This window comes from Aspergillus brunneoviolaceus, assembly GCF_003184695.1.
Source record: "Aspergillus brunneoviolaceus CBS 621.78 unplaced genomic scaffold BO95scaffold_104, whole genome shotgun sequence".
NCBI classification, from domain to species: domain Eukaryota; kingdom Fungi; phylum Ascomycota; class Eurotiomycetes; order Eurotiales; family Aspergillaceae; genus Aspergillus; species Aspergillus brunneoviolaceus.
Genome location: NW_020290834.1, coordinates 50,705 through 78,502, shown reverse-complemented (window position 1 = coordinate 78,502; position 27,798 = coordinate 50,705). Strand labels below are relative to the sequence as shown.

General features: G+C 51.3%; 9 protein-coding genes across 9 annotated transcripts; 6 read left to right on the top strand and 3 right to left on the bottom strand.

The window, feature by feature from the left end:
* Positions 1 to 830: 830 nt before the first annotated feature.
* tcsC (putative two-component osmosensing histidine kinase (Bos1)) lies at positions 831 to 4,927 on the top strand (the record flags this gene model as incomplete). Its single annotated transcript, XM_025583163.1, has 2 exons — positions 831 to 4,847; positions 4,901 to 4,927. 2 exons carry the CDS (start codon positions 831 to 833, stop codon positions 4,925 to 4,927), a joined length of 4,044 nt encoding a protein of 1,347 aa, XP_025436850.1.
* A 1,363-nt stretch (positions 4,928 to 6,290) lies between these two features.
* Positions 6,291 to 6,916, bottom strand: BO95DRAFT_448032 (uncharacterized protein). The gene has a single exon (XM_025587754.1). The coding sequence runs from the start codon at positions 6,888 to 6,890 to the stop codon at positions 6,531 to 6,533; it is 360 nt and encodes a 119-aa protein (XP_025436849.1). The 5' UTR covers positions 6,891 to 6,916; the 3' UTR covers positions 6,291 to 6,530.
* Positions 6,917 to 8,734: 1,818 nt separating this feature from the next.
* BO95DRAFT_375897 (MCT family MFS transporter) lies at positions 8,735 to 10,188 on the bottom strand (the record flags this gene model as incomplete). The annotated part of the gene is made up of 2 exons (XM_025583166.1): positions 8,735 to 8,900; positions 8,960 to 10,188. The coding sequence occupies 2 exons, from the start codon at positions 10,186 to 10,188 to the stop codon at positions 8,735 to 8,737; spliced, it is 1,395 nt and encodes a 464-aa protein (XP_025436848.1).
* A 909-nt stretch (positions 10,189 to 11,097) lies between these two features.
* On the top strand, positions 11,098 to 11,987 carry BO95DRAFT_448030 (uncharacterized protein). The gene has a single exon (XM_025587753.1). It carries the CDS (start codon positions 11,580 to 11,582, stop codon positions 11,835 to 11,837), a length of 258 nt encoding a protein of 85 aa, XP_025436847.1. The 5' UTR covers positions 11,098 to 11,579; the 3' UTR covers positions 11,838 to 11,987.
* A 286-nt stretch (positions 11,988 to 12,273) lies between these two features.
* BO95DRAFT_448029 (acyl-CoA desaturase) lies at positions 12,274 to 13,048 on the top strand. Its single transcript, XM_025587752.1, has 3 exons — positions 12,274 to 12,343; positions 12,397 to 12,483; positions 12,561 to 13,048. Exons 1-3 carry the CDS (start codon positions 12,281 to 12,283, stop codon positions 12,762 to 12,764), a joined length of 354 nt encoding a protein of 117 aa, XP_025436846.1. The 5' UTR covers positions 12,274 to 12,280; the 3' UTR covers positions 12,765 to 13,048.
* Positions 13,049 to 14,178: 1,130 nt separating this feature from the next.
* sxa2 (putative pheromone processing carboxypeptidase (Sxa2)) lies at positions 14,179 to 16,520 on the top strand. The gene is made up of 5 exons (XM_025583846.1): positions 14,179 to 14,823; positions 14,874 to 15,059; positions 15,088 to 15,211; positions 15,269 to 15,495; positions 15,552 to 16,520. The coding sequence occupies exons 1-5, from the start codon at positions 14,628 to 14,630 to the stop codon at positions 16,421 to 16,423; spliced, it is 1,605 nt and encodes a 534-aa protein (XP_025436845.1). The 5' UTR covers positions 14,179 to 14,627; the 3' UTR covers positions 16,424 to 16,520.
* Positions 16,521 to 19,856: 3,336 nt separating this feature from the next.
* BO95DRAFT_20340 (uncharacterized protein) lies at positions 19,857 to 20,285 on the top strand. Its single transcript, XM_025581051.1, has one exon. The coding sequence runs from the start codon at positions 19,891 to 19,893 to the stop codon at positions 20,191 to 20,193; it is 303 nt and encodes a 100-aa protein (XP_025436844.1). The 5' UTR covers positions 19,857 to 19,890; the 3' UTR covers positions 20,194 to 20,285.
* A 991-nt stretch (positions 20,286 to 21,276) lies between these two features.
* Positions 21,277 to 23,363, top strand: BO95DRAFT_375915 (putative sugar transporter; the record flags this gene model as incomplete). The annotated part of the gene is made up of 6 exons (XM_025583168.1): positions 21,277 to 21,559; positions 21,663 to 21,762; positions 21,821 to 21,833; positions 21,886 to 22,103; positions 22,159 to 22,742; positions 22,798 to 23,363. 6 exons carry the CDS (start codon positions 21,277 to 21,279, stop codon positions 23,361 to 23,363), a joined length of 1,764 nt encoding a protein of 587 aa, XP_025436843.1.
* A 1,224-nt stretch (positions 23,364 to 24,587) lies between these two features.
* BO95DRAFT_375899 (serine/threonine-protein kinase) lies at positions 24,588 to 26,825 on the bottom strand (the record flags this gene model as incomplete). The annotated part of the gene is made up of 4 exons (XM_025583167.1): positions 24,588 to 25,758; positions 25,815 to 26,059; positions 26,203 to 26,253; positions 26,382 to 26,825. 4 exons carry the CDS (start codon positions 26,823 to 26,825, stop codon positions 24,588 to 24,590), a joined length of 1,911 nt encoding a protein of 636 aa, XP_025436842.1.
* Between the last annotated feature and the right edge of the window lie 973 nt (positions 26,826 to 27,798).

Sequence of the window (27,798 nt, the reverse complement as noted above, 5' to 3'; positions counted from 1 at the left end):
AATTCGTCTCTTGTGGCCGACATTTGCCATTTGCTTGCTTACCCACTCTTGCCTCCTCTCACTCTTCCACTCTTCCACATTTGTGCTGCCTTCATCCAATCATTCCCCCACCGAGGCCAGTGCATTGATTATCCATTATTTTGCTGCTATTTTGCCCCCCTCTCTCAAGTCTCAACACAACTTGTTGCAAAACTGCCTTCTCCCCTTTCCGTTCAAGTGAAATACCGAGAACTGCTGTTGCTGGCTGTTTCTCCCAACTCCGCTTTGCTGTCTAGTTTCGATTTTTTTGTGTTTTTTTATTTTTCTTATTTTTTCTATTTTTCTATTTACTCACATTTCTCTCTCTCTCTCTCTCTCTCTTTTTTTTTTTTTTTAATTTTTTTTTCTCTCTATTGCCCACTCGCCATTCATCCTCAATCCTTTGTTATCTTTCTCCCTCCTCTCATTCCTATTTTCTCCATTTCTCACTCGAATTTTCCCACCGCATTTGCCCATATTCTAATCTAATCACCCTTCGGAGTCGAGTCCCGGTCACACCCCCAATAAATTGACTTTCGACTTTTCCCCTCCTGGCGTTCCCCTCCGCCCGCTTCCCTTTCTTTGCCTTGTCTATTATTCTGCCCTTGGCTTCCTCCCTCCCTTTCTTTATCCTTTTGACATTCACACCGTTACTCCCTTTTAATTGCTTCATCTTGCTCATTCCCCCTTTCTCATATGCAGTGTCATAGCTTCTAAGCCCGTCATCGGATCCCTCCCCCCCCGGAACAAAAAAAATCTCTTCTCGCCGCTTATACATATGTCCCCATCGGACTGAGAAGTCCTAAGGCATAATGGCTGGCGCGGACGAGACGCTCGCGGCCGCTACTGCCATCCTCAGGGAGCTCGCCAGAGAATCCCCCGGTGCTCCCCCCTTCGACTTTGAATTCTCCCACACTTCATCTACCAATGGTTGCGACTCGAAAGTGGCCAAATTACCAGGAGACAAAAGCGCGGCAAAAGTAGCATTCGAACAGGAATTGGAGGCTTTGGTCCGACGAGTTCACCATCTGGAATTTCAATCTGTCAGTCATCGATCACCCCCAGGAATCACCCTCAAGGCCTTTCAGCCCACCCTCGTCCCTAGCGAGACCGATCCCGAGACCCCTTGGGCATTTGACCTCCCACGCTTGGCATCCTCTGACGGTTCTGACTCTTCTTGTCTTATACAGCAGCACAACCCACATCGCTCCCATGGATCAAGGCGATCAGCTCCCGGACCGGAAGATGGTGAAGCGGAGGAAGACATCGATGATGAGGACAGCGATGAGGACGAGGATCTGGGCTCAAGGACACGTCTAGTACGCGAGGAGGATATCAGTTACTTACGAAATCATGTGCAGAAACAGGCGGAGGAAATAAGCTTCCAGAAGGACATCATCGCTCAAGTTCGGGACGAGTTACAGCAGCAGGAGGAACAGACTCGCAGGGCTCTCACCAAGGTGGAAAACGAAGATGTCGTGCTATTGGAGCGAGAGCTACGTAAGCACCAACAGGCCAACGAGGCTTTCCAGAAAGCGTTACGGGAAATTGGCGGGATCATCACGCAGGTTGCCAATGGTGACCTGTCGATGAAGGTGCAGATCCACCCCTTGGAAATGGACCCTGAAATCGCCACCTTCAAACGTACGATAAACACTATGATGGACCAGCTGCAAGTCTTTGGTAGCGAAGTGTCCCGAGTCGCACGCGAGGTCGGTACGGAAGGTATCCTCGGCGGCCAGGCGCAGATCACAGGGGTGCATGGTATCTGGAAGGAATTGACCGAGAACGTCAACATAATGGCCAAGAATCTCACTGATCAGGTCCGTGAAATTGCCGCAGTCACCACGGCAGTCGCCCACGGAGACTTGAGTCAGAAGATTGAAAGTCGGGCGCAAGGTGAAATTCTGGAACTTCAACAGACGATCAATACTATGGTTGACCAACTTCGGACATTTGCCACGGAAGTCACGCGGGTCGCGCGTGATGTCGGTACAGAAGGTGTTCTTGGTGGACAGGCTCAGATTGAAGGGGTACAAGGCATGTGGAACGAACTCACGGTGAACGTCAACGCCATGGCAAACAATTTGACTACGCAAGTGCGTGACATTGCAACAGTCACCAAGGCGGTCGCAAAGGGTGATTTGACGCAGAAGGTCCAGGCCAACTGCAAAGGAGAAATCGCGGAGTTGAAAAACATTATAAATTCCATGGTGGACCAATTGCGGCAGTTCGCCCAGGAAGTCACTAAGATCGCGAAGGAGGTCGGTACGGATGGTGTTCTTGGTGGTCAAGCAACTGTCAATGATGTGGAGGGCACATGGAAGGATCTGACGGAGAATGTCAACCGCATGGCCAACAATTTGACGACCCAGGTCAGAGAAATCGCAGATGTCACCACTGCTGTCGCCAAGGGTGATTTGACCAAGAAGGTTACCGCCAACGTTCAGGGTGAAATACTCGATCTGAAGAGCACGATCAACGGCATGGTGGACCGGCTGAACACCTTCGCCTTTGAAGTCAGCAAGGTCGCTCGCGAAGTCGGCACTGACGGTACATTGGGTGGTCAGGCCAAGGTCGATAATGTCGAAGGAAAGTGGAAGGATCTCACCGACAATGTAAACACCATGGCCCAGAATTTGACCTCCCAGGTGCGAAGTATCTCGGACGTGACACAAGCTATTGCCAAGGGTGATCTTAGCAAGAAAATTGAGGTGCATGCCCAGGGAGAAATTCTGACGCTGAAAGTTACCATCAATCACATGGTGGACCGACTGGCTAAATTCGCAACCGAGCTGAAGAAGGTCGCACGCGATGTCGGGGTCGACGGCAAGATGGGTGGTCAGGCTAATGTGGAAGGAATCGCTGGAACCTGGAAGGAGATCACGGAGGACGTGAATACCATGGCAGAGAACTTGACCTCTCAAGTGCGTGCTTTTGGTGAGATCACCGATGCTGCAACCGACGGAGATTTCACCAAGCTTATCACGGTCAACGCTTCCGGTGAGATGGACGAGTTGAAGCGCAAGATCAACAAGATGGTCTCCAACCTCCGGGACAGTATTCAGCGTAACACGGCTGCTAGGGAGGCGGCCGAACTGGCCAACCGCACCAAGTCTGAGTTCCTGGCAAATATGAGTCACGAAATCCGGACTCCCATGAACGGTATCATTGGTATGACGCAGTTGACGCTGGATACGGACGACCTCAAGCCTTATACCCGCGAGATGCTGAATGTTGTACACAATCTCGCCAACAGTTTACTGACCATCATTGACGACATACTCGATATCTCGAAGATCGAGGCGAACCGCATGGTCATTGAAAGCATTCCGTTTACTGTGAGGGGAACCGTCTTCAATGCTCTTAAGACCCTAGCGGTGAAGGCCAATGAGAAATTTCTCAGTCTCACGTATCAGGTCGATAACACTGTTCCTGACTATGTCATTGGTGATCCTTTCCGCCTGCGCCAGATTATCTTGAACTTGGTCGGCAATGCAATCAAGTTCACTGAGCATGGTGAGGTGAAACTCACCATCTGCAAATCCGATAGAGAGCAATGTGCGGCCGACGAGTATGCTTTTGAGTTCTCAGTATCCGATACAGGAATTGGTATTGAGGAGGACAAGCTGGATCTCATCTTCGACACTTTCCAGCAAGCGGATGGCTCGACAACGCGGAGATTCGGAGGAACTGGCCTCGGATTGTCCATTTCAAAGCGTCTGGTGAACTTGATGGGTGGTGATGTTTGGGTCACGTCCGAGTATGGTCACGGCAGCACATTCCATTTCACCTGCGTCGTGAAACTAGCCGACCAGTCTTTGAGTGTCATTGCGTCGCAACTCATGCCGTACAAGCACCATCGGGTCCTCTTCATTGACAAGGGAGAGAACGGTGGCCAGGCCGAGAATGTTATGAAAATGCTCAAGCAGATCGACTTAGAGCCTATTGTTGTGCGCAATGAGGACCACGTACCGCCACCGGAAATCCAAGATCCCTCTGGCAAGGAGTCCGGCCATGCTTACGATGTGATTATCGTGGACTCTGTGGCGACTGCCCGACTGCTGCGCACATTCGATGACTTCAAATATGTACCTATTGTTCTCGTCTGCCCCTTGGTGTGTGTCAGCTTGAAGTCCGCCCTTGACCTCGGTATCAGCTCATACATGACGACGCCATGTCAACCAATCGATCTCGGCAATGGTATGCTGCCTGCTTTGGAGGGCCGTTCCACGCCCATCACGACCGACCATTCTCGCTCGTTCGACATTCTCTTGGCGGAAGACAATGACGTCAATCAGAAATTGGCCGTCAAGATTTTGGAGAAGCACAACCACAACGTGTCTGTTGTCAGTAACGGTCTCGAGGCCGTCGAAGCCGTGAAACAGCGTCGCTACGATGTCATCTTGATGGATGTGCAGATGCCGGTAATGGGTGGATTCGAAGCCACCGGAAAGATCCGTGAGTACGAGAGGGAGAGCGGCCTCAGCCGAACCCCTATCATCGCGTTAACGGCGCACGCCATGTTGGGCGATCGAGAGAAGTGTATCCAAGCCCAGATGGATGAGTATCTGTCCAAGCCTCTGAAGCAGAACCAAATGATGCAGACCATCTTGAAGTGTGCTACCCTAGGTGGTTCCCTTCTAGAAAAGAGCAAAGAATCGCGAATCTCCAGCAGCGGCGAGATGCATCCCGTCCATCACAGCCCCGCGGATGGCAAGCATCAGCGCCCAGGTATGGAGGCGAGAGCCTTGACCGCATCAGGCGCCATGAACGGCGGTAGTCTGGCAAGCCCGACTCTGGAGAAGGAAGACCTGACCATGGAGAGGGTAAGCTGGCTCACGGAATCACAAAGAATTTGCTTATACTGACCGAATCACAGGCACTGTTGCGGTCCAACAGCTCGTGAGACGATTTCAAGATTCTTCCATTCCGCTTGCTTTTTTCTTTTTCATCTTTCGAGTGGCTTCGATGCAAATCATATACCCTATCCCTTTGCGCGCCTGTACGAAATGTTCACTGGCATGGTGACTTCTACGTCTTTCATTCAACATTCCTCCTTCGCATCATTTCAGGTGCACATGTGGATCTTGGGAGCCTAACTCCCTGAATTTCATGTGTGACTGAACATAACCAGCTCTTGCCGTTGCCCCCCCCCCCTCCTCTTTCCCTTGCTTCTCGGTCGAATCCTCCATCTTTGCATACGTCTTGTTGCGCGTAACCATTGTCGACAGTTCCAGCCATGGCCATTTATACGTTGTATCTGACACGTTTTTTTTCCGCGTATACTATATTTTTTCTGATTTCGGATTGTGATTGTGACCTGTAAGGCCTATGTGTCTCTGTGTGGTGTTTTGCGGCGCATGGAAACTTTTTTTCTATGACTTAGTGGGAGCGAGAAGGGTTGGAGGGGGAGGCGGCGGGCTGCTCTTTTCAATTTCTGTCCTGAACTATACTACATGTTTGCATGGAATGAAGATTGGCATGAGTTTTGACTCCGCAACCACACCCACCAAAATCTCCCTGTATGTCTGTAAATGGTTGCAACTTTTGTTGTTTCTCTTGCATATGTTTGTCTCCACCTTTTCCACTTTCCACCATCTTAAATCTTTATTATATTGATGTGTTCCCGGCATCATCCTTCATGTTCTAACCCTTTTTCTCCTCTTCTACTTATTTTCTATATTAAGCGGCATGTGCCATTCTTCCTTCTCAAAATCTGTATTGTATTTAAACCGGGCTATATTCACTTTCTTCCGCTTCTAGCCCCATCAGGAGATGGGATTTGAGTCAGATATTCAATCTATATTCGGACCGAAGAAGTATATCCATGATAACTGTCGCAGGCGGATGAAAAGCTAGAGTGTGTGTGTGGGGAATAGCTAGAAAACCTTCCATATCTCTGATTCTTAGAATATCCATTAATAGCAAGTACAGTACAGTAGTTCCCAATACTGCAACCCTCCCTCTCTATTTCTTAATTAAACTTTATGATTAGCAGGGTAAGGTGGGTTCTGGTTTTGAATCCCTAGACTGCACTGCACTGCACTGCACTGCACTGCAATTGCTATCAATACTATGAATATAACGAAAATACTGTGCGTATCACGGAGTACCATGGATATCGCAAGCATCATGGTTATCACAAGCCACCATCAATGTCATAAACCACTAACTTACCACCCGGAAGACGATGAACGAGCAAGGTATAGCCTGGCGTGGCGTGCGTGCATCAAAGAAGAAGCAAACTTTTCTTTTTTTTTTTTCAGTTACCGCGACCCCTCCATTATTGATAAGGAATATTAGATTAGAGTCCAGATTCGAAAACAGAGAGACAGAAACAATATTAGAAGAGAAGAAGCGAGGAAACGAGGAAAAGCAGGCGGATTACATGATCATAATCATCACAATGAGCGTTTGTTCGCTACCTCCCAAGCCCCCAGCGATACTACAAACCCAACACACACGCCGTCCGTTTGACTTGTGAAGAATTTCCAAGTGATTAGATCGGATTAGGCCAAGACGTCTCCAAGATCCCGCCGGATCACTGGGAATCGGAACTCGTGGTGGCGTGCGGGTAGGTGTCCCGTTGGGGCTGTTGGGGCTGCTACTTGAGCTGGTGCTGGAGCTGGCGGGTGTGGTGGTGGCTGTGAGGGACGGGATGACGACGACGATGATGAAGCCCGAGAAGAAGAAGGAGTCGGGACGAAGAATGGTCCCGTTACGGTGGTGGAGGAGATGTGTGTGGGCGTTTGAGTGGAAGAAGAGGACGGTGAAGGAGGAGGGGCCGGGGGATGCGGTGGTGCATGTGATGACGACTCTGATGGCTCTTCTTCTTCTTCTTGCTCGACTTCGGGTGGGAAATGTGGCATGGGGAAGGGGACGGGCGTTGTTGTGGGGAGTGGAGGGTGAGGGATGGGGAGAGAAGTGGGGGGGATGGGGAAGGAGGTGGGAATCGGGAAGGTTGCCGGTGGTGGACGGGGCAGGGAGGTAGGGATTGGCGCGGGACCGGGGCCCGGGATGGGGAATGGATGGATGGGGACGGTGCTGCTGCTGCTGCTGCTGATGCTGCTGGATGATGGGATCTTCGATAGGGTTGTCTGTGACGGTCGAATGGTGCGGCTGCGAGTGCGAGTGCGTGTGCGCGTGCGTGTGGTGATTGTGCGTGTTGGTCGCGGGGTTTTTGTCTCGATACCGCCGCCACCACTTGTGACACTAGGGCTGGGATGGGGCCCAGGGATGATGCCTTGGCTTGCGGTGGAGAGGATGGAGATTATCCCGCTGCTCGGCGGGAGCTGCACTGGCGCAGTGGAGGAGGATGCCGGGATACAGATGGGGAGGTCTTCGGGGAGAACGCAGATCAGGATGTCTTCTTCTTCCTCTTCCTCCTCCTCTTCGGCCTCCACTTCGTCGTAGGTGTTGTTGGGAGTGGCGCTTGGAGTGGCGCTTGGAGTGGCGCTTGGAGTGAAACTGGCTGGTAGGACACCGCTGCCGTGGCTGATTAATGCATGTCTCGGGGTGAGGATGTGCACTGTACTTCTGCTGATGCTGATGCTGCTGCTGGAGCTGGAGCTGGAGCCGCTCACGGTAACTGTGACCGTGTGGACTGAGGGACAGGGTGGACACTGCACAGATGGGCATGCAGGCTCGCTTTCTTTCGGCCAAGGCGTGGGCTCGGGCAGGATCTTCGCCGAACTGCTGTCGGGAGATGCAATCTTGCTAGACTCTGAAACCGGGAGGGAGGGAGTGGGGTGCACGACGCCTCCTGACGAGGGGATGTGAATACTGCTGCTGCTGGAAAGAGGAGGACGTGGGATGTGCTCGGGAGTACCGTCGTGAGGGGCAGGTGTTTCCTGGACGCCGTCGTGAGGCACGGAGGGGAATGGATGTGGTGGAGGTATAACAGGATCAGAGGCGGAAGGCACCACTCCAGGGGGGATGTGAACAGCCTCGGACGACGTGGGTGTAGCCGTCAGTGAGATAGCAGGGGGGAATGGGTGGATTGAACGAGCATCTACATGGTCTCCGTCCCCATATGGAGGTATGGCACTCGATGTGGCTGAGTGAGATGGATGCACGACACTCTTAGAAGAGGAAACGGGTGTGCTCGAGGTGGAGTTCCCTCCTTGAGATGCAGACACAGAACTCGAAGATTTGGTTCCTGCTGTGGAGAGAGACACAGGATTTCCTGCAAGGATTCCTGGATACTGAGGAACAGCTGCTACGCGGGGGCCAAGAGCCCAGGACGTCAAGACCACTGCTAGAATCTGCTTGGAGGAAGGCATCGTAGGCTGACAATAATGTTGATCTTTCCGAAGGGTGTTTACCGAGGGCAAAACGTGAAGCAAGGCTGGCAGGCCAGAACGTCTCATGTCATGGAAGAAGTGGCATATATATGAACTCTGATGACTTCGTCTCTATGTATTCCGGGAAGCGATGTGTAATTTCCTTCCGACCCCTCAGATCACAATCCAATGAGCTTAAATTGCTCATCATGACAACAGACATGTTTGATGGTTGGCCGCCGTAGGTTTGTTGGGCAGACTTCGTCGGAAGTGAAGTCCGCAAACAGACGTCCGGCTCGCTTCATGGTGTCGCGAATGGGCAGCTGCATGCATATCTATACCTAATGTTTCTGCGATGTGGCTCAAAGCCTCCAAAAATGATATTACTTATTAGACTGGGAAGTAAGATTGATACCAATCTATGTCATAGTTTAGTAGATCACGAAAGCCTGGCGCCAGCCGACACGGACCAACTTGGCTGCAGTAACGCAAACAAGACCGAGGGCATAGCAGCAGATTGTGAAGGTGATGAGACCCCAGTACTTCCCATTGCACCGGGAAAGAATCACACCAGCGATAGGCATGCCAGTAAGGGTTCTGGAATTCTCGTCATTAGCCCTGCAAAATCCTTATTAGACAGTGGGGAATCGCCTTACCCAAAACTGACGATCGTGTACGCTGTGGCATAGTATCTGCCGTAATTCTCAATCTTGCAGAGCTGAGAGATACAGACTGGCGTAAGACTGATGTTACTGCCACTTGCGAATCCAAAAATGACACAGTACACAATCATAACCGGGACACTGTTGCTCGCTGGAAGCCAGAGGCATGCGTTGCATACAAGACACAAGGCAACGGTGACGATGAGTGTATTGAAGCGGCCCAGATAATCAGCAACAAAGCCAGGAATACCTCGTCCGAAGAACGAACCAGCGTTCAAGATCGCGAGCATCTGGTACGACAGTTTGGTCGAGACGCCATTATCCAGTGCGTAGGAGGAGATATAACTGAGTGGGACGAAAAGACCCCATTCGATAAAGAAGATCCCCAGGGTTGTGAGAGTGAATACAGGATCCCGAAAGATACGGAAGTCGGGAAGAACGTTTTCTTTCGAAGCCGGTTTTTTGGGCAACCGGGATTTGATGAGCAGGCATGCTGCTAGCAGCGTGATGAGACAAATGAGAGCAATGACTCGAGTTGCCCATGCCCACCCTATTTTGGGGAATAGAGCTTCCAGTGCCAGGGGGAAAATGACGCCACCAACGGAGCCACCCGTTGCGGCGATGCCCGTCGCGATTCCGCGCTTCTCGTTGAAAAAGTGTCCGATGGCAGAAATTGCTGGTGTAAACAGCAACGAGGCTCCGATACCCCCTGCAACACCTATTACTAGCATGAAGTGCCAGTACTGTGTGCAAAACCCCAAGGCGATCATCATCGCCATGATCAGCACAGCTCCGGCGCAGACAAGAAAGCGAGGTCCTTTAGCATCGAAGATAGGACCGATTTGGATGCCGCAGAAGAAGGTCAGGAATGCGTAGACGCCAAAGATCCACCCGATGCTGCCAGAGCTGTAGTCCTTCAGTTGGTGGCTCTCAATGTATGCCTGTAAAGTACCGATGGTATTCACTAGACCAAGAGAGCCAACGAGGCCCATGAAGCTCCCAAAGACTACCAGCCAGGCTTCTAGTCCACCTTCAGGATAGGTGTTGCCATCGGCATCAGTCGTTCCGACAGTCACTGGGACACTATGCGCTGAATCGTCCGAAGGAAATCCGCCAGATGAAGGCCTGTATAGACCGCCTTCGAGCGACGTTGGTGCACCTTGTGGGAGGCCATCGTTTATTTGGGTGTCCGGTTGTTTCTCCTCAAATGCTGGGATTGTCATTTCATTCAAGTCATTGCGCTGCGTGGTGTGTGCAGTAAACTCCACGCGCGCATTGTCCGAGGACTCGAAATTCGTCGCCATATCAATTGCGGTACCGGCGGGAAGGTGGACCACAGACGATTCTGGGGGGGAAGCTTATTTCGTTCCCGTGTTTTCAAAAACGGCCAGTATAAAAGTTGAAAGAGATACAGCAGGGAAAAGACAGATGGAAGGCACCAGGAATTAAGTAGAAGTTCTACAAGGAAAAAGCAACCATCCACAGGACAGTCCGCCACCAGTCTTCAGGTGCAAGCAAATATGCCCGAACGAAACAACCAGGTACCCTGGGAAAGCATGGCGGCGAAAGAAGAAAAAAAAAGTGGGAAGAGAAAGGAATGGATGGATATTGGATACTAAGCTAGCCGGGCAACCGATTAGTGGGTGGTATTCAGTGCTCCACAGTGGGGAGAAGGTTGTTTGCTTGGGCCTCTCTGCTTCTTCTCTCGTACTGCACTTACTATGAGCAATTACTCCACAACTTCAGAGTCTCAGACTGACCACAAATCATGTATCATGGTGGTAGACGGCTGAGAAGCGAGGCCAATGACCCTGTCGAGTGGGTTTGTAAGAGTTCAGGGTCTGGCTGTGTCTGCTCTCTTGGCGAGGCAGAACACACGCTAAACGCCATTGGGAAGGTGGAACGAGAAGAGGAGATCGAAGATGAACTGTATTGTATCCTGGAGTCAGCAACCGAACAGGCTTGTGAGTCATACTTTATAGTTAACTCAGAAGACAGACAAAGGAGAAGAAGAGATGGGAGGAAGGCAGAGGAGCGGTGGAGGTTCTAAGATTGAAACTGAGGGAGCCTTGAACCTGAGGACATTACGTAAGGTAGGGTCCTAACACTGGCCTTTTTGGGCAGGGGTGCTTCAAGCCCCAAGCCTGTGCTGCTGTTACTCCAAGGTAAGTAGTCTGTCTTATCATGCAGTTTGTTTCATATTCCCTTTCCCTTTCCCCTGTTCAAGTTGCTGTATGAGCCCTGTCACCGACCACCACAGGCTCATCAACGTGCAAAGATTGGACCAGGATGCTAGCATTGCACAACAGAGGAGGCGAAGGATGTGCAAGTAGCCGTAGGAGTAGGCGCGACATACTGACACTCGATACAGAAGGAAATGAAGCCCCATGCTGTGTGACTGCTCACGTATGGCTGTCAGTTACCACCATTGCCCTGTTCGACGTTTGGGCATCTCGGCTCCGGAAGTAGCACATCCCCAACTGTTCAACATGTTCGAGTGGGATGATGTCCCTGTAGTATTAAGGCAGGCTTTTTCGCATTCGAACCCTTTCCAATGTTCTTTCACACACTGTGTATACCTGAGTCACCCATATCTGTAGTATCGCATCCCAGGATGGCTGGTATCATGCCAGACATTCCAAAACCGCCCATCAGCGAGCAACCAATTACACTCCGCAACTGGCACCGCCATGTTGCTTGGTTTAACACGACTTTTATCATCATAATACCATTATGTGGCTGCATAACCGCTGTCTCCACACCCTTGCGACGACCGACTGCCATCTGGGCTGTGCTCTACTACTTTTGGACTGCGCTGGGTATTACCGCGGGCTATCATCGGCTTTGGTCACATAGAACCTACGAAGCGTGAGTTCTTCTTCGTATATGAACTGGCTCCATAGCTCCGGCAATCTGTGCATACGAGCATGATTGTTGACAGGCATTCCATCTTCAAGCGGCCTACCACTCAGAATTTTCCTGGCCTGTGCCGGTGGAGGCGCCGTGCAAGGCTCGATTCGCTGGTGGAGTGCGAAACATCGTGCCCATCACAGATGGACTGACACAGAGAAGGACCCCTACAATATCCGAAGGGGCCTCTTATACTCCCACGTGCTATGGATGATACTGAAGGAGGACCCCAAGCACTGTGGTCGGCCAGATATCTCTGACTTGAACGAAGATCCAGTAGTCATCTGGCAGCATCGGAACTATATCAGATTTGTGCTTGGCTTTGGTTTGATCCTACCGATGGCCATGGCGGGCTTGGGGTGGGGTGACTGGAAGGGTGGCTTGGTGTATGCTGGCATCTTGAGGATGTTCCTATTCCAGCAGGCGACTTTCTGTGTCAATTCATTGGCGCATTGGCTGGGAGATCAGGCCAGTTTTCATGTGCATTGGCGAAGGGAACCTGATCTGCTGACAAGCTTTAGCCCTTTGACGACAGGAACTCGCCTCGCGACCATATTTTTACCGCGTTGGTCACACTTGGTGAGGGCTACCATAACTTCCACCACGAGGTAAAGCTATCCGCTTGAGGACCGGATACCAATTCGAGATTTTCAGGTATCGTTGATGGTAACTTCTGGTTTGCTAGTTTCCCTCGGATTATCGCAACGGCATTGAGTGGTGGCAATATGATCCCACAAAATGGGCTATATGGATCTGGTCCAAGTTCCGTCTGGCCTCGAACCTCAAGCGATTCCGCACCAATGAGATTGAGATGGGCCGTGTGCAACAGATGCAGAAGAGACTTGATCAGCGGATGGCCTCTCTCAAATGCAGTATTCCTCCGAGTTAGCTGCCGGTAGTCGACCGGAACCAATTTGTCGTAGATGTGCGGAATGGAAACGTGGTGATTGCTGTTCCGGCTCTGCACATGACGCGACAAGAACCGTCTGTTAAATTCTCATGGTAAGGGAATTGCTTTCTCGAATGTTAGTCAGGGCATGTACCATCACTCGTACACAGCTCACAAGCGGATTTTGACATTTTCAACTGAGGTACAGCCGCTTTGTATGTATTGGTGAGGAGGAAGGGGAGGAGGAAGAGGGATAATTTTAAGGGACATCATTGCAATCGGACGAACATGGGATTGTTCTGTTTAGAAAGTCTCTTGACTGGTCAGTCTAACACATTGTGCTGGAGCCTAATGGTAATGATAGATGACCTGTGGTTTTCATTCTACCGTCGAGCCAGGTTCTTATGGAGCGTGTATCAGTTTTGGATGTCCTGACACATTGACCCAGTTGAGGCTAGAAGTTGAAATCTTATCTTAGATTTCGTTCCAGAACTTCATGTCTTTGTATACGTTTTCGAACCTCAGCAAACACTTCTGCTTGGGAATATCCGTCATTTGTCCGTTGACAAGAATATGCTGACGGCTTTATTGACTTCGATTCTGGGTACCGCTGTGTAGGTAGAACTGGATTCGACGTTCTCAACAGAAGGACTTTTGCAGGCGGGTTCTAATTCTGCCTTTGAAAATCATTTGGCAAAGTGAACTGTGCTTCATCTAGAGCTGAGATGCACCCTTGAAGTGCCAACTGAGTGAGAGTTCACGCCATTCAGCGATCAATGAATGGTGGTACCCGCAACCTTTGAAGAATATCTGCCGGAAGTCAAAGCCTCGACTGCTAGTTCCAATCGTATACTTCAAACCGATATCAACAAAGCAACAGAAGAACGCGTATTCGCTTCAAAGACAAGAGATTGGAGTATATTGTAGCGGAAAAGGTGCTTGTTTTGACCGGAAACACGGCGGCTGTTTTTTCTGCAAAGACGAAGGCCGGACGGATCCCGGCGAAAGCTTGTCCTCGGCCCAACCAGTTGTCGGCATTCCCATCGCGGCTAGACTATCTCCGTCGTACTCCGTCCCTCCTCCGTGACTCCGCGAGACACTGCGATATTAACCACGACCCATCACATCATCCCACATTGGGGAAATGAAGAGAGCAAGGTTTGAGCCAGTGACTGCTCGTCTTTTGAATTGTCTTATCTGTGCAAATTTCCATCACGTTATCACCTTCCTTGACGATCGTTAGCATTGTCGGCACTAAGCGGCCAACAATCCCGTTTGTGTATTAGCCCGGAGAATTCTCCACAGCTTAGGGACCTATCGCTTGCAGCCGGAACTGAGCATCAAATGCTACGTGATCCTGTCTTCATGTCCATCGCTGCCTCTACCGTTTGATCCAGCCGCACTCTTACCAATCGAATGCTTTCTTGCCCATATCGCTCACCCAGCGTAATCAAACCCAAACCCACACGGGAATAGGATTGGTACGACGTAAGCAGTGCATATCCCCGACACTGCAAGGTCCGGTGCCTGAAAACAATCGGCAACGGTGAGGAGATAGCCGAGCACCATGCAAGGTCTCATCCCACCTGCCAGACGTCTTGCAAGCTATCAAAAGAACCAGTTAGCCTGTGTACGCTTCTCCACTTGGTCATATGCGGCCCTCTCAAGTCAACGCATCGATTGAAGCTTTCTCCGAACCTAAATGGCTCCACACGATGACCGTATCAAATAGCTCATCAGCCTATCGTTCTTGATAGGTAGTACAGCTCGAGTGACATAAATACCCCTCTTTCTCTTGCTCAGACTCAAGAACAGCCGAGCAAGTTTGTGTCCCCAGGCTTCATCCCACATCGCACTACCAGTATGCTGTTCCGCAGTCTACTGTCCACGGCTGTCCTAGCCGCCTCATTATGCGCGGACCATGCATCTGCTGGTAAACTTGGCCGTTTCGCTCAAAGATCTCGCGACGCCAAACCGGCTAAGCGCGCAGCGGAGCTTGCGAAGAGGTCTCACTCGACCCCTGTTGAGGACTATCGGTTCTACAACAACGCTACGCAGGGTATGTAGCCCAGAGCAATGATCAAAGAACAGCGCTGACTTAGGTCTCAGCCTTCCGTGTGAAGAGTCTTCCTGATGTTCATTACGACATCGGTGAGACATACTCTGGATTGATCCCCATCGAGAAGGACGATCCGTCAAGAGCACTTTTCTTTGTCTTCCAGCCTACCGTCGGTGCGCCTGTGGATGAGGTCACCATCTGGTTGAATGGTGGCCCTGGATGCTCGTCTCTGGCTAGTTTCTGGCATGATTCTTGTTCGCATAGATGCACTACTGATGCGTTTACAGGAGGGCTTTCTCCAGGAGAATGGACGGTTCACCTGGCAGCCTGGAACATACTTGCCGGTTGAGAACCAATACTCCTGGGTAAACCTGACCAACGTGCTGTGGTAAGTTGCCATCTCTGATATCCCACTGGAGACACCCGAGCTAAGCCAACTAATTAGGGTCGACCAACCTGTCGGCACGGGCTTCTCTGTTGGCACCCCGACTGCAGTGTCGGAGGAGGAGATCGCACAGGACTTCATTAAGTTCTTCAAGAACTGGCAGCAGACCTTCGGCATCAAGAACTTCAAGATCTACGTGACTGGCGAGAGCTATGCAGGCCGCTATGTCCCTTATATCTCAGCTGCCATGCTGGACGAGAAGGACACAGAGTACTTCGACCTGAAGGGTGAGTGTTTCCAAGAAGTTCGAGAACGAACCCGTTTGACTGATTACTTAAAATAGGAGCATTGACCTACGACCCTGTCATCGGGCAGTTCGACTATGTTCAGACCGACGCCCCGGTCGTGCCCTTCGTTCAGGACAACAAGGTCCTCTTCAACTTCAACGCCAGCTTCCTTGCCGAGCTGGAGCAGCTCCACGAGTCGTGCGGCTACAAGGCCTTCATGGACGAGTACCTCACCTTCCCCGCCAGCGGGGTGCAGCCCCCAAAGAGCATGAACTACTCGGGCGACTGTGACCTCTGGGACCTGATCAACAACGAGGTCCTGGGCAACAACCCCTGCTTCAACCCCTACGCGATCAACGAGAACTGCCCCATCGTCTGGGACGTGCTGGGCTTCCCGACCGAGGTCGACTACACCCCGCCGGGGGCGACGGTCTACTTCGACCGGTCGGACGTGAAGCGCGCCCTGCACGCCCCGGCCAACATCACCTGGTCCGAGTGCTCGAACGAGAGCGTCTTCGTGGGCGTGGGCGGCCCCGAGGGCGAGGGCGACCTGTCCGCCAACCCGATCGAGCACGTCCTGCCGCAGGTCATCGAGGGCACCAACCGCGTGCTGATCGCCAACGGCGACTTCGACATGGTCATCCTCACCCAGGGCACCCTGCTGTCCATCCAGAACATGACCTGGAACGGCAAGCTGGGCTTCGAGACCGAGCCCGCCACCCCGATCAACATCGAGCTCCCGGACCTCCAGTGGGACCCCATCCTGGGCGGCGCCACCGGCGGCCAGGGCGACATGGGCATCCAGCACTACGAGCGCGGCCTGATGTGGGCGGAGACCTACCAGAGCGGCCACATGCAGCCGCAGTACCAGCCCCGCGTGTCGTACCGACACCTGCAGTGGCTGTTGGGGAGAATCGATAAGCTGTGAGGCATCCGCCGGAAGCTTGAACCCCTAGGCCGTCCTGTATAGCTAGTATAGATACGATCCAAACCTCATCGACGTACATGATAGAAACGGGAATCTTATATCTTCAGAGGGATCCCTTTTCCAGAACAGTCCACATCCTCCCGTGACGATCCCATCACAGTCCTCTCCAGTCCAAGCGCCTAGGCCAGGCCGAAGGTCGGGACTCGGCTCATCATATACTTCGACTTACCCCTTTAGGTAAAGAAACACATACGCGTAGCCATTTCCCCACAGACAGACCCTGGCCCTACAGTAGATTCCTGCCCAGCGAAACAAGCTTAATCGACTTGGGACCACGAATCCCTCTCCGATCCAGCATCATCATCTACCCCTTCTGCAATATCACATTGACATCGAAACCCGAATCGGGAGAAGTCCGTATCCCCCAAAGTCCCTACCGCCCATGTATCTTCCAGAAGGAGTAATATCCGGCCACATCATCCCAGCGAACAATCCCCGAAACACATCATCAGTAATCAGCTTTCAAACCACGGGCAGCGAGCTACCACCACCCCAAACAGGCAATCTATTCCTAGCGAAGCTCACGGCATCACGTTGAAGCTACGCCACCGCGGCGCACCGCAAAAGTTGCCGGGGGCAGTACAGTACCTTACCCCAAGAAAAGCACCGGGGTATAAGTTATGTTAACCATTGTAGTTTCGGATGATCGTGGCCGTCCGGTTAAGCACAGAGGCTTTGGTACTGCAAAGTACCGGCCTGCCTACTCCATCATGGATGGGGTTGGGCTTTGCTTATGGGTTGCTGGTTAATGGCGTGTGGCTGACCGGCTTGGCTGTCTTTGCAGGTACTCATGTACCAACTCGATAGTAGTGTTGATGATGATGATGATGATGATGGGGATGGGGCTGGTGTTGGTGACGGGCGATAATGTGGAATGAGTTTTTGTATTGCATTGTATGGTTGACGGACATGGTAGATGATAACTGTTCAACTGTGTGAGCTCACTAGCGATTACTTATTTTAGACAGTAGTCGGGGAGTGAAGTACAGTACTGGACGTACTTTGTCTGACACTGTCACGGGTACTGCATTGACTAACTCAATCGGTGACTTATGACTGTGGCAAGTGCTTACGCTGCTCTGCTTAACTTACGCTGTAGCCCTGCGCAGCACTGGAGATCGACTAGCGGTGTTTTTTTAAACTGCTTTAGTGTCGCTCCATAACGTATACAGACTAGTCGCGTTCATCTTACGGATGATAGCGAGACTGAAAAGTTTCTTCGTTGTTATGCATGGAGACCCTCATATCAGACCATGAAGACAATTGATTGTTGGCGGAACAGTCCTGGCGCGGATCATGCCATTGTTAGGTGGATCTTAGCGGACGAGGGGAATCCCTATACTCAGTAGAGACGGCTGGGGGTTTGAAAAGATCTCGGACGGTGAATCTGGGCCGATTTTTGCTCATATAGTAAGACTGGACTTGGAGGAGGAAGAGAAGAGGCTGAAACTGGAAGATGGTGGCTTACGGTAACTAAATGATTACGCTACTCTATACCTAGTAGTCTACGTTTACTACGCTCGTCCTCATGTAGCTGACTCGCACAAATCTTCTCCCTTCATCTGAGAAGCAATCAGAACACAAGATAGCCGAAATTGCACAAGAATACTGCAACGTAAGTCGCAGTCCCGAACAAATTGCGACTCGTGGCCTAGTCCGGCATCAAGTACGCTGACAGGTCGGGGGGGAACACGTCTTACCCCATACCTCGGGATGTGTCTTTTGCCCCAAAGACGGTCCTGTCTGGTTGAAAATGAAAGCTCCATCCGGATTGGCTGGGACCAAGGTATGGCAGTGCCGAGCGAAGTCGAAGAGAAGACCAGGGCGAAACAGGCTAAGGGGTCCCTAATGAGACTAGACTAGGAGATGCTCGACTTTGGCCCCATCACCATTGGGATTCGGGACGGGTAAATGAGTCCCGGGCCACTTCGGCGGAAAAAGTACCGTCATTGGTCAGGGCGAGACAACACAACATTTCCCGTCGCTCACTCAACGGATTGCGGGAGTGACTGGAGCAAAGACATTGTGCAATGTTGTCCAGGCTCGTCTCTTCTGTTTCTCTGTTCGGTCGAGGGGCAGAATTGGTGCATTATGACAATCGAATTGAGGGTAGGAGTAGTAGCGGAGGCTCCGGGCTGAGGCACCATCGCTCAAGACGGATGCGGACATGACGAACCGGACCATGATGAAAGGCTGCATCAACATCGAGCCTAAGCCTGCTTGGGAATCCAACCTCGTGTCGACAGGGTCAGACAAATTGAAATTGTTGACTCGTCGCTGAACTCTTGGCTTGAAACAGTTGGTGTGGGTGGTCGTTCGCATGTGTCCTGTAGATCGTGCACACTTCAGTTGCTTGTCAGACACGCCTGTTGTTCCTTACTTCCTTACCTCCTTACCTTGACAGCAAGTGTGCGAACCACCCCCTCCTATCCTAATGTTGAGAAGACAATTGCCCCCGCCATGAAGTTAGATCCCGAACGAATCTCGTCGAAGGACTGTGAGCCGACGAAGTTTGGGCAACGGTGAAATTGGACAAGCGAATTCGCGGCACCTTCCGAATGTTTTCGAGACATGGGCTTCGGTACCGACGCTGTCACCAGATGGGGTAATTTTACCTCCATATGATTACCAGTTCTGGATTAGTGCTAAATGGACCGTGTCTTCGATGACGTAGGGGCCAGGTCAATCTTGGCACGTGGGATTTTTTTCCTGACCCATCTCTTTTCCCTTCAGCTGGTTGATCAATCGCGAGATAGAGATGCGGTAAACCCTGATTGAACTCCATTCATGGTCATCACGAGACCCAAGACCCAATGGGCACAGGGCTGGCAGCCTGGCACAATCTGAATCAGCGATGCAAGCGATTCATGAGCATGTCCAACGTGTGGTGGGGATCGTCTTTCCCTGAGGCGGAGCCCGAGGATGGCCGGAGAGTCGGAGGAGACCCAGTTCGATTATTTCAGTTTCGACGCCAGGCTCCAGGAAATGTTGTGAGCCAGCGGAGTGAGCCACAACGGCAAAGAATGGGTCGCCATGATGGGGTGGCTGTTCCCGTTCTTGGACCCTCCTCCAGTTGACCATGAACTTTCGAAAGATGCATAAGTTAATGATGGTGAGATGAAGGAGAGGAAGGGAAGTAATAACTATTTCTGTACAATGTTGTCAGTTCTTGCCCTTTTAGTACAAATACCATTGATAGGACCCTAGTGACCTAATCTGCAAGATAAGGGAGAGGCGACTCATTATCAAGAATGGAGTTCTCCTGTCCTGTCTGATTGTTCCTGTCCCTTTTTCCATTCCTTCCAACTTCCCAACGCAGTGCTGCTTTTAGCGGGCCGTTCTGCAGCCAGCCAAATGCCAAGCCCACCAAAAGCCCCCACCTCCACACCACTTTCGACTTTGGGCCAATGAGCATTCCACCAAAAAAGGCGTCGGCGTCGGCCGGCGTGATCTGGGCTGAGCCTATCAAAGCTTCCGCGCCATTCTCCATTCTCCATTCTCCATTCTTCCTTCTCCGCTCCCGGCTACCTTTCACTAACCAAGTGCATGTGCTACTACTACTACTGTATGTACAATCCCTCAATGTGGCTTGTCAAACAACCACAATCCCTTGCAACTACCCGATCTCATTGCTACTCTCTGCTTGCTGTTCAGAGAAGCTTAGAGGATCTTGTTGCAACAGAGATTTTCGGCTGGTGGCCTGGAATTGAGCAGCCCATGCTGGAGAATCTGATAATCCTGGGCAACACCGAAAAACTTTTTTCTATCACTTGCAATCTTGATGCTGACAGACTTGCTTCACGCTGACTGGCTCATCGGCTGCATGACGACCCATTGTTGTCTTTTGCCCCTCCAGTCCAATGGTCTCTCTACCTATCGATAGCGTACTAGCGTGAAAAAAAAAAAGAAAGTGTAGGGAAAGAAGAGAAGTAGAAGCAAGATGAGGGACAATGCCATCACTCGTTGCTCCTTCAACTCTGTTGCTGTTTCCTCGACTCCCAAACCGTATATAGACTGCCAATTATTCTCTGTATCCTGCAATCTTTTCTCTTTTTCTCTTCCCTACCACCTCACGGCCCTACCCTCTCTCTTCCTTCCTCTTTTCCTACCTTTCCTCCTTCCTCTCCGCCCCTCCCCCGCAATCCCACCCATCCATCCTTCCTTCCTCTTTCATCCATCTATACCACGGCACCAGCAGTGAAGACGCCTACTGTTGCGGTAATTGTCTCATCGCCATCAGAAAGCTTCATTTTCACCTGCTTTCCCCGCTCATCCCAAATCTCCCCAAGAGGTTCAGTCTCCGTGTCTGTGACCTCATCCTTCCCCCCCCCCCCAAGGTTCTCTCGTCCTGTCATATCAGGTCAATTGGGCTACCAGTTTTTCCAATTTCCTCGCCCCCTGGGCTATCAACATACCATTTACTTCTTCTTGCCCATTTTCAATCATCGCTTGAGCAGTTCTGCTGTACTCTTCGTCACTAGCAGCGACATAGGACCAGCTGACCCCATCATCCCCTCGCGCCACAAACAATACCATTGCGCCCCCCACTTGACCCTTGCGACAATCCGCTTCGTTAGCTTTTCCCATTCGCGCTCTAACCGTCTCGATTCCCTGCCTACCACCTGCATCCTGTGCGACTTGAGAAGTAGAACGAATCTCCCCATTGCCCTCGGTGGCTCCAGCCCATTCTCCACGGTAGACGAGCCCTCGACAGCGCTTCCTCGTTCCCACCACCGGCCATTGACCCTCGAATTTGACCCAAATTCCAAGCACCATCCTTTTCCCGAGCGACAATGCCCTTCGGAATCAACCCGTTCAAAAACCACGACCACAGCGACTTCGCTGGGGTCGTGATCCCTCTCGATCAGGCCCCAATGCGCTCGAGACCCGACACCCAGACAGCCAAACAAGTGGGCGGTACTGATGACAAGACTGATGAAAAGAGCCTTGACAGAGCTCCCTCCGAGGAAGCTGGGTTTGGATCCCTCCACAACTACGATCATATGACCATCGAAGCCCTCCGCGCTGAGATTGAGGCCGATCTGGTTGCCACGGGGCAGGACTCTGTCTATGACCGTACGTTACATATCATTATCCTTCGCGCTAAGAAGTGGCTCCATAACAATCTTTCTTCTTATCCGTGTCGATGAGCAAAGGCAAAGCTAAACTGTATATGCAGGCAAAGCAAAGGTCATTAACAGAGCCATCCAGGATATTGGCATGGGCCGGTATCAGTGGGAGCTTTTTGCTATGTGCGGCTTCGGTTGGCTTGCAGACAAGTAAGTAGAAAACCGCTTCCCTCTCGCAGTGATCGTGTTGCTGACGCCGGGCCGCTAGTCTCTGGTTACAGGTAAGAGACCAAAGATGGTACCATCCAATGTCTATCATACTAACCTTTTAAGGGCATTGCTCTAACCCTAACACCGATCGCGGAGGAATTTGGAGTTTCCTCTACGCGGGTGCGATTCACCACCTGTGCTCTGTTCTTGGGTCTGTGCATTGGTGCTTCATTCTGGGGAATCGCTTCCGATATAGTTGGACGCCGTCTCGCCTTCAACACGACGCTTTTCTTGTGCAGTGTCTTTGGTGTGGCAGCTGGTGGTGGTCCGAACTGGATTGGGTATGTTATGACTTTCATGTCTAAAGATAGCCAATGATTGATGCTAACCATTCAGGACCTGTGCCCTCTATTCTTGCCTGGGTCTTGGTGTTGGTGGTAACCTACCCGTCGATGGAGCTTTATTTTTGGAATTTTTGCCTTTTGCTTCCGGAAACATGTTGACCATGCTGAGTGTCTGGTGGCCTGTCGGTCAGCTGATCTCCAGTCTGCTCGCCTGGGCGTTGATTCCCAACTTCAGCTGTGACAGCGGTCTTCCTTCCTGCGGTGACGTCGCAAGTGGGGTTGCTTGCTGCAGCAAGCAGGATAACATGGGCTGGAGATACTTCGTCTTCACCATTGGTGGCTTGACCTTCCTCATGTTTATCTGCCGTTTCTTCCTCTTCCACCTCTACGAATCGCCCAAGTTCCTGCTGGGCCGTGGTCGCCAGGCTGACGCCGTTGCTTCTGTCTACGGCATTGCTCACAAGAACAAGACCAAGACGTGGCTCACCGAGGAAATCCTGAACGAGATCGGCGGGTATCAACAGGAGGCTCAGAAGGAGAAGCTCAGCTCGACCGAGATCGTGAAGAGATATCTTTCCAAGTTCTCTTTCGACCACATTGCCCCGCTCTTTGCCACAAAGAAGCTTGCTATGAGCAGTACGTATTAGCCATGTCAAGTGTAGCTCGTGTTCTTGCTAACACCTCGCCTTAGCTATTCTGCTCTGGTTCTGCTGGACTACCATTGGAATGGGCTATCCCCTCTTCAATGCCTTCCTTCCCCAGTACCTGGCCAACAATGGGAGCGATGGCTCCAGCTCCACTTACATCGCCTATCGGAACTACGCCATCACGTCCGTCGTCGGCGTTCCTGGTTCCATTCTAGCCTGCTATACCGTGGAGATCAAGTACGTCGGTCGCAAGGGCACGATGTGCATCGCGACTCTGATCACCGGTGTCCTGCTCTTCTGTTTCACTGCCTCCACCGACTCAAACGTCCAGCTCGTCTGCTCCTGTCTGGAAGCCTTCTTCCAAAACATCATGTACGGTGTTCTGTACGCGTACACTCCGGAGGTCTTCCCGGCCCCCAACCGCGGCACTGCCACGGGCATCTCCTCCTGTCTCAACCGAATCGCCGGTCTCTGTGCCCCCCTGGTGGCTATCTACGGCGGTTCCGCCAGCCCTGATGCCCCCATCTACGCATCGGGTGCATTGATCCTGGCTGCGTTCCTGGCCATGTGCCTGCTGCCCATCGAGACTATGGGCCGGCAAATCATGTAGAAAATCCACCCTGAGAAGGAGAACGGCGACACCCGTGCCTTCTTCAACGGGAACCTCATGCCCTCATGTTTATATCCCTGTGTTTGTTGACGATGCAGCATTGATCTGACTCATGATTGATACCATTTTTGTACTATTTGTTTTTGTTGGTTTTTGGGCGATGTTTTGTGATCCGTGCACAAAGGTGAGGTATGGATTCGCATGCATCGTTTGGATGATTTTTTATTTTTCACCTGTGATTATTATGTCTGATGGATGGCGTGTAGGCTCCGCCTCCACATACTTTGGACTCTGGTGTATAGAATCATGATAGAGTACAGAACCCCCCACCTAAAATAGCATTCTTACGTTACACATCATAACCCCCACAACCGTTATATAGCAAACCTTACATCATGTCTTGTGAAGTAAGGAGTAATATCCCAAATAAATTCATCTATCATACAATACACATGCCGATCATCAGGTCACTTCATTTACAGACCAAAACTGGGGAAATTCAAAGAGAAAATTGACGGCCAAGTCGGTACTAGTAATCTACATACCAAAACGCAGCCTCTACGCACAAAATTCGTCAAGGAACAAGGCAGAAATGTCGAAGACAGCAATGAAAAGGGGGCGAAGGGCAAGAAAGAAGAGGGGGGGTGAAGAAACGGTGTAAACCATAAAGTCAAGACATCATTGTTCCTGCGCAGGTATATGTTCATGGACGGATTGCATCACGATATGAATGACATGACAAGATCCAGGGGGGGAAAGGTTTAAATGAAGAAGGGGGGGCAGGAGATGTATATGATTCGATCATGCGGGCGCTTATATCCATCCGTAGTGTAAGAGTGTAAGTCCGGTTGGCAATCCCGACGAAGAAGGTAGGAAGGAAGAAATGATATGTGTAAAGTGTGGGGAAAAGAAGAAGGTACCGCAAGTTGGGTTGGAAATGGAAGGGAGAGCTGAAACTTATCAACGCAAAGAGGTAGAACACGCACAAGAAGTTTTATCATAAATGAAAACACAAGTAGAAAGTCGAGGAAGAGAAAAATAAAAAAGAACACCCTGAGAAATGCGACCGATTGATTATAAACCACCCAGAGGAAATCAATCCCATTCACCAAGCCAGAGGAGAAACATTGTCACCGTATGCACTGAACACATAAAAATAGGAACTCGTAGCCCGAAGGCTGTCTCGATTCGTTAAGGACGTGACCTCGGATCGTCAAAAGAAAATCAAGCAACAGGCTGGTGGCGTCGACCGCGTTTCTCTAGGAGAGTAGCATTATCCAGGTTCAGCTCGAAGGGCTCCCGCGCACCTCGGGCAATGCTCTGTCTTGCAGCGGCGGCCACCTTGGCACTGTGTTGCCCGTAGCCTTGTTGCTGTCGGGGTTGATGGGCTTGTCGTGCTTGCGCGGCATGGCTGGGAGCACCACTCAAGTTTGTAGATCGCAATTTCGCCTCCATGGCAGCGACATCACCGGCCTGCTGTGAAGACTTGGGAATCTTGGAAGGGGCAAAATCTTCGCGCTGGATGGGTTGATAGTTGATCTCATCCGGCTCATCGTAGTCTTCGTTCAGAGGGTTCAGCGCCGACCGGAAGTTCGTCGAGGGATTGGCCCCACGGTAACCTTGACGGAAGTTCTTGCGACGTTTGCCCTCCTCTTCTTGTCTGTGCACGGCATAACCAACATCGAAGACCTCGCGCAAATTGATCGCTCCAGGAGAACGGAAGTCCATGGGGCGTTCCATACCAGCTGATGGTTGGTCGCCGAGGCGGGCACTGATCGGAGCGAATGGCGCTTGATCGGCCGCAAATGCATCCAAGGGCTGTCCCTGCTTGCGGGTAGTAAGAGGCGTTGCAAGTGGAGGGGCGTCCGCAGCAGCTTCGGTAGCTTCATCGGTGCCACGGATCCAGGGATGGGCGAGAAACTGCTTGATGGTATAGCGCTTCTCCGGATCCACCGTCAGGAGATGAGAGATCAGATCCTGGGCCGACTTGGAAATATCGTCCCACCACGGCGATAGGAAGGTGTATTGACCACGAGCAACCTTTTCAGTCAGGATCTGGATGCTCTCGTCGTAGAACGGCGGGAAACCACAGAGGAGAGTGTAGAGAACGCAACCCAGGGCCCACATATCGACACTCTTGGAGTACCGCTCATCTTTGACGATCTCAGGGGCGGTGTATCCGACTGTTCCACACGGCGTCATGGTTTGGCTGTCCCAGATGACCTTCGACAACCCAAAGTCGGCGATCTTAATCAAGCCGATACCACCAGCACCTTTTCCAGGAATAAACTCGCCCTCGTCGACCTTGTCTTCGTCACCGGGCTGGCGAGGTTTGGGGTGCTTGCTCGGGATGAATTCTGTGGGGTAGAAGAGAAGGTTTTCGGGTTTAATATCACTATGATTTCAGTTAGTGTCTTTCGATCATAGAACATATGTTTCTAGATCTCGTACCGATGCACAACTCCGGAAGTCTCGTGGAGATACTCAATTGCCTGGGCGACCTGCACAATAACATGGCGACTGAGCTCTTCACTGAAGTAGGTCAATCTCACGATTTGATGGAACAGCTCGCCACCGGGGCAGAGTTCGAGGATGATATAGTAGTATTGACGCGACTCGGAGAAACTAATCAGCTTGACGATATTAGGGTGGTCGAGATTGCGCATGATCTGCACTTCTTTCAGGATGTTGGCACGCTATAACAAGGTCAGTTACTCTGGTTTGTAACACAATGGGTGGCAGCTGTAGCAAACGACGCGGAGCGGAACGTTGCAGAGCAGGTGTGAGCGATAGACAGGGATGCCCGATGAATGGATGATGTTATCTAGTTTTTGCGCACCTCCGTAGCTTTGGGTTTCTTTCTGATCCCCGGATGCAGATGGGCGGCAGTCTAGTAGAAGGACATTGGCCAAATAATTCAAAGATGACAGAGCACAGAAAACAAAACCAAGAAAGAAATCGCGAGAGAAAGCAGGAAGCGACTGGCAAAAGAGCAAAGGAGATAGCTAGCGGTCCTACCTGGTTGCTGTTCATTTCAAACTTGCGCACCACCTTGATGGCGACTTCCCCGAACTCGCCGGTGGTGTCCTTGGCGCGATAGACGTTGCTAAAGGCGCCATCCCCCATCTTCTCCATCAAGATCCAGCGCTCGAGACCCGGGTATTTAGGCATCTTGTTCCGACTACTCTTCTCTTCGGCGATGATCTGCTCGATCTCGAGTTCGCGAGCGCGCCTAGACTGTGACGAGTCGGAGTTCCGCTGAGAAGGCTGAGCGTTTCCGTTGCCTAGTTTGCTGTCAATGGCGTCGAGGTTGCCGGCAGCGGCGGGATAGGAGCCCTGTGGTTGACGTTGTTGTTCGGCATGGATGGGCGAAACATTGGTGGTGGGTTCGGCATGCGGCGTCACCAGGCGGGCTTGCTTGCCATGACGTATGAAATTTTTGAGATTCTGTATGGTACTCATAGTGCCGAGTAAGGGGGGGGGGGGGAAGGGCGGGGAAAATAAAATGAGATCAAAATGGGAACGGAGAGGGAAGAGAGAGAGGAGAAGAAAAGGTTGGAGGTAAGGTAAGGTAGCAGCAGAGCAGCAGTAGCCGGAAACAAAAGGTGATGATGAAATAGGATTTGAAAAGAGACTGTCAACCAGGAATAGTGCGGCTGTCGTCCGGAAACTCTTTTCTGTCTAGGGTTTCCCTGTCTTGAATGGTTTGTCCTCTAATTATTACTTGTTGTGTTTGTGCTCAACAAGGTCTGAGTGTTGAATGTTAGTTGTGTGATTGAGAGAGGGTGAAGAGGGAGGGAGAGATTAGAAAGTGGTGGGAGTGATAATGATGACGATAGGGAAATGGGTCGGGGTCAGGAAGACATGAGATGGACACAGAGAATAGCAAGAGGGGATGACAGGTCCAAGACAGTTGGGAATGGAATTGGAAAAAGGGAAAAGAAAAACAGAGATCGAGGGAAAAAATATGTAGGTGGGGAGGGGGAGATTTACCAGGTGATTAAATGCGCCGTGCAGAAGAAGAAAAAGGTGTGCGCGGATGACGGTGGTGGTGGTGGTGATGATGGGGGGAGGGAGGGGCTAATGATTATCGTAGGGGAAAGACAAAAGAGGTATGAGATAATTTTAATTTAAGGCTGGGCTGATGGAAGGCAACACAGAAGGCGAGAGAAGAGGGCCGTCCAAAGCAGTTTCAGTACCTGAAAGAGGAATTCTAAACGTCTTGCAGCCTGAGAGAGGAGAACGACGAAGGGAGATAGTGGGGAATGGGCCGATACAGTTTCAATAATGTCTTTTAGATTGTTGTTGTGGGAGGGAGAGAGTCAGAATACGGAGGAGCAGGAAGAGGAAGCAGAAGAAGAAGCGGACGAGGGAAAATGAAACAATGCGATGGAAATGAGGATATGAGGATATAAAGTCTAATTCGATCCAGTGC